This window comes from Crinia signifera, unplaced genomic scaffold (genome assembly GCF_055691185.1).
Source record: "Crinia signifera unplaced genomic scaffold, ASM5569118v1 HAP2_SCAFFOLD_244, whole genome shotgun sequence".
NCBI classification, from domain to species: Eukaryota; Metazoa; Chordata; class Amphibia; order Anura; family Myobatrachidae; genus Crinia; species Crinia signifera.
In genome coordinates, this window is record NW_028142137.1 from 94813 (window position 1) to 105274 (window position 10462).

The window sequence follows — 10462 nt, forward strand, 5'->3', positions numbered from 1 at the left end:
ACATAGTGTTAACAATCCCATTCTGGCAATAGGATTACATTTTACAATGCGATCCTGGGCGGTAATATTCCACCCAATCCTTCATAAATAGGCCCCTAAAATACATATAAATAATTCATGTACATACAGTATACATGTTATTAATTTTCTCAATTTATTCTCTTTTATTTATTTTTTACTTTCATTTTATTATTTATTTATCTTTATTTTTATTATATTATTTTATTTTTAGTTATTTTATTTTTATTATTTTTTATTTATTTTCAACCTCCTCTCCCGCCTGGACCAGTCATATCACATACCCCCTTTATTATTTTTAGCGCTCCTAGCACCAAACCCTTGAAGTACCTTTTTATATTGGAGAAGCTTACCAATCAGAGCGCGGTCACACACAAAAAAAAAAAAAAAAAAACATGTTACAGTATGAAGTGAACCTAATGAAAAAATAGGAAATAAAACACCACAGAATACAAGTAAAAAGGAAAGTTAAATGGGGAGAATAAAGGCAAAAAATTATCCATTTTTTTCAAAACAATATTCACTGTGTTTTACTCATTAAGGTCCCTTGGGATGAGGGTGTCCTGAGTTAAAAACACATACACTTATGCGATTTTGGGAGATTTCACCCAATTCTGTGGATCGAGCACAGAAATTGGAGATTGAACCTGCTGCACATAATATCAATCGTATTTGCTGCCGTCATTTGTGACTGCTTTTGCAGCAGCGATATATCAGAACTGATTACCTGTGAGTGTGTGTGTGTAATAATATACAGGTCAGAAAAAGGTCAGAAAAAGCTGGTCATGGTTGACAGGAGGGATCAGCCTGGAAAACATCTCCTCCCATTGATGGCTGGTCCTAGCGGAGGGTTCAGCCAATGTACAATTTTGGCTAAAATGGGCTATCAATTATACTCAGGGATTACACTTTCACTATATTTAAGGGAGGGGATTTGATAAGTGTTCCGAATACTCGGATAGCCCCACCCCCAACTCAGCCCTCTGACACCGAACTCAGCCTTGTTGCAGATCTCTCTCTGCATGTGTCCCGGCCCGACCGCAATCCTGCACATCGATTGCACACAGTCTCCAGACCCAAATACATCAGTACTGTCCCTCTATTGGAGGCTGACCCGCAGTTGGGGTGGAGCAGGAGATCATATTGGTGATCGCTGAAGAGATGCCTTGCACCTGTGCTCAGCATCTCTTCACTACAGGCAGAAGAACAGGGAGTAGCAAGGGTGTAACTACCATAGGTGCAGGTAGGGTTACCACCTAGTCCCTTTAATTCCGGACACATATTAATTACACAGGTTCTGTGGCTGGCTGACTTCAAGACTCCACTTCACCTGATTTTAAACTGCCACAGAACCTGTGTAATTAACATGTGTCCGGAATTAAAGGGACTAGGTGGTAACCCTAGGTGCAGGGGGTGCAGCTGCTATGGGGCCCAGAGCTGAGAGGGGCCCACTTTACCTGTCAAAGTATCATGTGCTGTATACACTTTTCAGCATTAGGTGCTAAATAGGGGCACTTACAAACTTTGCTATGTGGCCCACATGTATCTTGTTACGCCACTGGGGAGTAGGGATGGCCATTGACCATGGATGATTTCAAAATCATTGATGGTTTATGGCTGATGTCAAATACTTTTGCCATCGATGGGGGAGAACCAGATGGTTTGCTTTTTTTGTTGTTGTTTGTTTCAAAGTGCTGGGGCATGGAGCAAAGCCCCGCCCTTGTGTTTTGATTGGCCCACCAGCCAATCAGTGAAACACAATGGATGACCATCGATAGTTAAAAATACCGATGGTCATTCATTGCATATGTTAACACTATCCATGACCAGTTGCACAATTGACATCGATGGCAACCATCGATGGCCATCCCTAAAAAATTTGTCAGGGAGAGAGTTTGGGGCTTGCCTAGTCACTATGAAAGTTTTGGGAATGCCCCCCAAAATGATAAAAAACAGGTGGTCGTGGCAATAGACCATGCCCCTTTACCGATGCCCCGCCCATTTCCCATTTAGCCCCTCCTCTTTTCACGACCAATTTTAACATGCAATGTTGGGAGCTATGCACTGTGATCAGGGGGGGGGAGGGGGGGTTAGTCTAACCTGCCCCGGGGCCAGCCCTCCACCAATAGCCGCGACACTGGGGACAGCTCTACCTCTCTCTCCTATTTGGCAGCGCCCGCCCACCACAACCCCTCGGTAGCACTGCAGTATCAGTGGGTGTACCTGCTACCTCTGCCTCCTCTCCGTCACCGTGCTGGGCAATATGCTGGCAGTCTATGGCTGTATAATCTTCATGAAGGGGGAAAGATGGGACAACTTCACACAGCCGCCTCCAGCGCAGCTCTCAGCCCAACCGTCCTCGCTCGCGCATCTCTCAGCCCAACCGTCCACTCGTTGTCACGTGACAAAAAGGTGAGTGATGACGTCAAGCAACAGCCGCGAGGGACGCGCCTCCCCTAGCGCTTAGGTGCGGGGCTTACTGACGTGGGTGTGGTGCGCGGGCCGAGCACAGTGTGAGTGTACTTGAACAAGTGATGAGTAGCAGCAGCGGAGTAGCTTGCACCCCCCAGTAACACTAGAACAGCTGCTTCCACCTGCCCAGCAGCAAAGGACAGCCCCTGCTACCCACCCCCAGCGGTAGCACAGCAGATGGCCATCGACCATCGATGATTATAAACCATCGATGGTTTATGGCCGATGTCGAATAGTTTTGCCATCGATGTGGGAGAACCAGATGGTTTCCCACCATCGATGTCAAGCTTAAAACAAATAGTTTCGTTTTTGCTTTTTCCCCAAGGTGTCGGGACACGGAGCATAGCTCCACCCCCGGCACCCGCGAAGCACCGCCACCGCATTTTTATTGGCTTACAGGCCAATCAATCAAAGAAAATGTATGACCATCGATATATAAAAACATCGATGGTCGTCCGTGAATATTTATACACTATCGATGGAGGGTGTAAAGACCCAGTCTGCGCAGTGATATCCGGCCGTGATCGCGGAAGCACATAGTCCGGCCAATCCCCATCACCTATCCCCATCCCCTATCACCTATCCCCTATCACCTATCACCTATCCTCTATCACCTATCCTCTATCACCTATCCCCTATCACCTATCCCCTATCACCTATCCCCTATCACCCTATCCCCTATCACCTATCCTCTATCACCTATCCTCTATCCCCTATCACCTATCCCCTATCACCTATCCTCTATCACCTATCCCCTATCCTCTATCCCCTATCACCTATCCCCTATCACCTATCCCCTATCCTCTATCCATTATCACCTATCACCTATCCTCTATCCCCTACCCTCTATCACCTATCCCCTATCACCTATCTCCTATCCCCTATCACCTATCCCCTATCATCTATCACCTATCCCCTATCCTCTATCACCTATCACCTATCCCCTATCCCCTATCCTCTATCCCCTATCTCCTATCCTCTATCCCCTATCACCTATCCCCTATCCTCTATCACCTATCCTCTATCCCCTATCACCTATCCTCTATCCCCTATCACCTATCCCCTATCCTCTATCACCTATCCCCAATCACCTATCCTCTATCTATCCTATCCTCTCTTTCACCTATCCTCTATCCCCTATCACCTATCTCCTATCCCCTATCATCTATCACCTATCCCCTATCACCTATCCCCTATCATCTATCACCTATCCCCTATCCTCTATCATCTATCCCCTATCACCTATCCCCTATCACCTATCCCCTATCCCCTATCCTCTATCCCCTATCACCTATCCCCTATCCTCTATCACCTATCCCCTATCACCTATCCTCTATCACCTATCCCCTATCACCTATCCCCTATCACCTATCCCCTATCACCTATCCTCTATCCCCTATCACCTATCCCCCATCACCTATCCCCTATCACCTATCCCCTATCATCTATCCCCTATCACCTATCCCCTATCACCTATCCCCTATCCTCTATCACCTATCCCTTATCTCCTATCCCTATCCTCTATCACCTATCTCCTATCCCCTATCATCTATCACCTATCCCCTATCCCCTATCACCTATCCCTATCCTCTATCACCTATCCCTTATCTCCTATCCCCTATCCTCTATCACCTATCTCCTATCCCTATCATCTATCACCTATCCCCTATCCCCTATCATCTATCACCTATCCCCTATCACCTATCCTTTATCACCTATCCCCTATCACCTATCCCCTATCACCTATACCCTATCCTATCACCTATCACCTATCCTCTATCCCCTATCATCTATCACCTATCCCCTATCACCTATCCCCTATCCTCTATCACCTTATCTCTATCCCCTTTCATCTATCCCCTTTCATCTATCCCCTATCCCCTATCCTCTATCCCCTATCCCCTATCCTCCATCACCTATCCCCTATCACCTATCTCCTATCCCCTATCACCTATCCCCTATCATCTATCCCCTATCACCTATCCCCTATCACCTATCCTCTATCACCTAGCACCTATCCCCTATCACCTATCCCCTATCCCCTATCATCTATCACCTATCCCCTATCATCTATCACCTATCGCCTATCACCTATGCTTTATCACCTATCCCCTATCCTATATCACCTATCCCCTATCACCTATCCCCTATCACCTATCCCCTATCACCTATCCCCTATCATCTATCCCTATCATCTATCCCCTATCACCTATCCCCTATCACCTATCCCCTATCACTTATCCCCTATCACCTATCCCCTATCCTCTATCACCTATCCCCTATCACCTATCCCCTATCATCTATCACCTATCCCCTATCACCTATCCTCTATCCCCTATCCCCTATCATCTATCACCTATCACCTATCTCCTATCCCCTATCATCTATCCCCTATCCCCTATCACCTATCCCCTATCCCCTATCATCTATCACCTATCCCCTATCATCTATCACCTATCCCCTATCACCTATCCCCTATCACCTATGCTTTATCACCTATCACCTATCCCCTATCACCTATCCTCTATCACCTATCCCCTATCACCTATCCTCTATCACCTATCCCCTATCATCTATCACCTATCACCTATCCCCTATCATCTATCACCTATCCCCTATCACCTATCCCCTATCCTCTATCCCCTATCACCTATCCCCTATCACCTATCCCCTATCCTCTATCACCTATCACCTATCCCCTATCATCTATCCCTATCCCCTATCCCCTATCCTCTATCACCTATCCTCTATCACCTATCCTCTATCACCTATCACCTATCCTCTATCACCTATCCCCTATCACCTATTCCCTATCCTCTATCCCCTATCACCTATCACCTATCCCCTATCCTCTATCCCCTATCCTCTATCACCTATCCTCTATCACCTATCCCCTATCCTCTATCCCCTATCCTCTATCACCTATCCTCTATCACCTATCCTCTATCACCTATCCCCTATCACCTATCCCCTATCACCTATCCTCTATCACCTATCCCCTATCATCTATCACCTATCCCCTATCACCTATCCCCTATCACCTATCCTCTATCACCTATCCCCTATCACCTATCCCCTATCACCTATCCCCTATCACCTATCCCCTATCCTCTATCACCTATCCCCTATCACCTATCCTCTATCACCTATCCCCTATCCTCTATCCCCTATCCTCTATCCCCTATCCTCTATCCTCTATCACCTATCCCCTATCCTCTATCACCTATCCCTTATCTCCTATCCCCTATCCTCTATCACCTATCTCCTATCCCCTATCATCTATCCCCTATCACCTATCCCCTATCTCCTATCCCCTATCCCCTATCACCTATCCCCTATCGTCTATCACCTATCCTCTATCACCTATCCTCTATCCCCTATCACCTATCCTCTATCACCTATCTCCTATCCCCTATCATCTATCCCCTATCCCCTATCCTCTATCCCCTATCACCTTTCCCCTATCCCCTATCCTCTATCACCTATCCCCCTATAAACTGTTCCGTGAGTGACTTGCTGCCCAGGGCTTGTACCACCCACTCTTCAATAAATTTTTCTGGAGTATTTCTTTCTACTCCTTCTTCAAAACCAATAAAGCGTAAATTATTACGCCTAAGCCGCCCCTCAATGTCGACCATTTTGCGCTGCATGTCCTGCATTTGGCCTGTCATTTTTTTGACCTGGCTCTGAAGTGGCGCTACTGTATCTTCTACAGCCGATACTCTACTCTCCACTTCAGCCACTCGGTCTCTGATCTTGCGTACGTCATCTCTCAACAGCATTAGATCACTTTGTATTTTATTGGTTTGCTCCACCATACGGGTCTCACTAGAGTTAATGGCCTCTAGCAGTTGTTGTAAAGTGACTTCTTGAGATTGTGGATTTTTATTCTCCTTCACTGGAGTGGTGTGCGGTGTGCTGGCCTGGGAGCTGTTGCTAGTCTGATGCATGGCAAATTTTTCTAAACGTGCAGCAGCTGTGTTTTGGCTGGATTTCCCCATTATTATTGGTGTGTGATAACTTTCTTTTGAGAATTCTGGTTATACTGCAGATATTCTAACCAGTTTTATTCCCTATTATCCAATAGGGGCCAGGACCATTCACAGCCAACCTTCAATGCTTAGTCCTCAATATATTGGTGCTGGTATTTATTGATTGGTGCAAGAAAGTGCAATTCAAGTACCTTTATCACCGTTGGCAGATTGATTTCTCCTGGATTACAGCATACAGCAGCATACAGCCTAGGTTCCAGCAGACTCTGTAGGCCAGCGAGCATCCGTTCGCCTCACAAACTGCGCTGCCCAAAATGCTTTGCACTGTCTTGGGGCTACCAGGGAACAATGAGCACCGCAGGAACTGGAGCCTGGGGTGCAAAAACAGCTTGCTCCGCCGCCACCACACCTCGTTCCCCCTTTCTCTGCGGCGGGTGTCTCAGGCTGCCGTGTTACTGTGCTGTGCACGCCGCCCACGGGTCCGCTCTCTCACAGCGCGTCACTCTCTGGCGCCGGGAAACTCGGGGATGTCGCCGCCGATGATGCGGATCCTATCTCTCCGTGCAGCAGCGCCTCTCTCTCCTCGCTGCATCAAAACGCCCTCTCGCCAGTCTCCACCGCAGGCACACTGCACCGCCGGAGCAGGGGGCCGACGCACCGCACACCTCCACCGGGGGTCACCACGACCACAGGCTCCCACTGGTAACAGTCTTATTTTTCCTTTATTCCAACATGTGGATGTGCGTAGGAGAGGGCTCCTTAGTTCATGGCACAGGGAGATTCAAGCACACGCTCTCACTCGTGCCCTGCCGTGGCCACGCCTCCCCCTGGCCTGAAAGTTTTGCCACTATAATTGTGTATTATTGTGTACACTCTTTGTTCTATATGTTGGATACAATCCCCAGTATCGCATTCTGATTTCACCAGCAACGTTTTCCTTGTTTTACTTTCATTTTTTTTCAGCGCTTACCCTGGTGGAATGCGCACTACAGTAACTTAAAAGATATGCTGCTGTAAAAAATATAAATAACTGAATTCCTTACAGGATGCTTTCAACAGACAAACATCAATCTCAAAGTGTACTTGTGCCTCCAATATAGCAGGCAGTAAGAGTTAATGGGCAGTATTCAATGCGGCCGGTGAGGGGGTTAAACGGCAGGGCTCACCGAAAACAATGACCCTTGTCGTTTAACCCCAGTGCCGGCCAATGTCAGATGGCCGCAAGGATTCCCCCAAACAGCGAGGTTCGTGGCTAAAGCAGGGACGCCGCTGCATTTAGCCACGAGCCTCGCTGTTTGGCGGCCGCACATGCCGTTTCCGGCCACACACGCAGTTGCCTGCCAAGTTTATTTCTACTTTCGATCGTGGGGCTGCGCTTCGAGATCGGATCCAGCTTAAACACTGTTCGATTTTGATTTGATTTTGGGATGCTGCACCCTGCAAATAGATATTGCAATACTCTAAGATGCCTTGTCAATTGACTTGGGGGCTTTCCAAATTTTTGCATACATATGTAACCAAGATCTCTGAATTACATTATCATGTAGATTTAAATATTGTTACTGATATCATTGAGTGTGCTGGGGGAAACAAAATGTGCTTCTTTCTTGCTTATTCTAATGTTCATATGACTGCGATTGCATGCATTTCCTTTCCTGATGCTGTTTCTGTCTATTGAACGAACAAGGTTTTGGAAGTCTGCTGGGATAGTTCGCAGATGACATATATAAGTACAAGTACTCTAATGCCAACCCTCCACTTATTACTTATGTGTTTGCAGGAAAGACCACAGTGTAGTGTATCCTGAAGATCAGCAAATCACTGTTCCAAACCTTCTGAAGTTTATCCTAAAATATGCCACCCTGCCTTCTGCTGCAGCTGATCCTCCTGCCTCCTGCCCAATGCACTATCTGCAATACAAAGAAGATCAAGTCACTTATCTGGAGCGAGAAATCCAAAGACTGAGGGCTGAAATTACAGTATTACACAATGCCCAGGATCAGCTGGCAGAACGGATTTCGAAAGTGAGGAAAGATACACAAGACCTTAAAGTCCAAAAACGGACCCTAGAACAACACAACAGAGCCTTGGAGGATCACACGGAACAGTTACAAGCTCTGTGTGAGCAAAAAACTAGGGAGGTGGGCACGATGGCGGACAAGATGAAGGAGCTGGTAGCGGCTTCTGAAAGTCTTCTGGCAGAAAATGCACTACTTAAGTTTCTTATGGTAGCACTGGAAGCCAAACACAAAACTAATGCAGAGACAGAAAGGTTTGATAACCACGAGGATGGAATCCGGCCAAGCACTGATGTTTCTGAAGGACAATCTGATAGCTCCAGCACAGAGTATAATAAAGAAAATAAAACAGACTGATATTTTTTTTTTTTAGCAGAAATATTTCAAAAATTATTTATACAGATTTTCAAACTGTAAATTAAGGTCTTTATTTCCTTGGGGGTCAGGAATTAAAACTTCTATTTTTGTAACAGCCTAGTTTCTAAGAACAAGTTCTATTCCAGATTTTTTGTCTGCGTTTGTTCTGGCAGAAGTTTGATGACTTCTCTGAAATTAATTAAATCCATGTTGCCTGAGGTTTAATTCTTGTTTTTTTTTTATTGTACATTTTGAAAATAGTTAGACAAATTGTCTGAATAATCTGCAATAATCTGCATTTTTTTAAATTCAGTTCTTAAATAACCCCAACAGATCATGTTTTCTGCATTTCTATAATAATGATGCACAGGTAATCTATTTTGCTTTGTCAGTAATTATCCCCCGGTTCCCACAGGCTGAAATCCTGAAAGCAGGACATGAGATAAGGTATTAAAGACTAGAGTTGAAATCTCAAATATATCTCAACAAACTGTAATATCCACTTCTTATGCAATTTAATAAATAAATGCACAAAAGTCCATTAAGTCCCAGAAAAATGTCATTAATACCATTGTGCGCTAAACTATGGTGCTTATTCAGATCTGATCTCAGTACAAATTTGGTCTCAAAATGGGCAGGGAAAATACTGGCTGCATTATTTTTACACTGCAATATAGATCTCACTTTGAAGTACCCAACTCTAACTCTTTCTGCACAAGTTACATCTGCCCCAACTGCAGTACGCATGGTTTTGTCCATTTGAGAAGGAATTTGCCTTTGCGAGTGAACCAGAATAGTGTCCATATTATCAACAGGAGAGGGCCCAAAGCATATTCTTGCACCTGGACTTACCGCTCGTGTTCCACCACTGAGTGTAATACAGTGCAGCGCAGCTGGGGCAGTTGTAACATGTGCGCATTAGATTTCAGTGGGGTGTGTCCAAACCAAAATTTTTATTACAATGAAAAAATAATGCTAACATTTGTGGGCTACATCCAAAAGCAGCCAGTGCTTACCCTTCACAGTAAAAATATAATTGCATTTGCTCTCCTTGCATGGCATCATGGTTTGTTCCAGACACTTTTTTCCCCTATTTCCCCAGAAACATTTGAAACAGGCCTAGAGAATTTACATGTGTAACCCAGGTCTGGTTCCAATGTATTTTATTGTAGTGTTGTGATGGAGTCACTTCCTGACTACTAGGGCTACATTTAGATATCTGAGAAGCCCCCATTCCTGTCACCTACTTAAAACATGGTTAAAGCATACAGAGAAAGGAATTTTCTGGGTACTTGTGTAGTTTCACGGCGGCAGGCTACTCTATGTTTTCAGCGTAGGCTAAGCTACATGGTCAGCGTAGCCCAACTGCTGCCTAGCGTAGTCAGCCTAGGGACAACGCGGCAGCACTGCGTAGTCAGCTTAGTGTCCCCGTCAGGCAGCTAGTCACTGTACTGTCCCCGGGAGCTGCAGCTCTGTCCCTGGCAAGCCTTGTGGGCGCCTCTCACACAGCCCTGTTAACTACCATATCCCCTGCGCTGGCGGAGAGGTGCTCCATCTGTCTGAGATGCAGGGAGGCGGACAGGGTTAGGGGTTCGGTAGCGCGTG

At 45.9% G+C, this 10462-nt stretch overlaps 1 protein-coding gene across 1 annotated transcript; it reads left to right on the forward strand.

Moving 5' to 3' along the window:
• Positions 1-2190: 2190 nt before the first annotated feature.
• On the forward strand, positions 2191-9396 carry LOC146054522 (thioredoxin domain-containing protein 11-like). The gene is made up of 2 exons (XM_083168072.1): positions 2191-2430; positions 8263-9396. The coding sequence occupies exons 1-2, from the start codon at positions 2282-2284 to the stop codon at positions 8855-8857; spliced, it is 744 nt and encodes a 247-aa protein (XP_083024198.1). The 5' UTR covers positions 2191-2281; the 3' UTR covers positions 8858-9396.
• The last annotated feature ends 1066 nt before the right edge of the window (positions 9397-10462 follow it).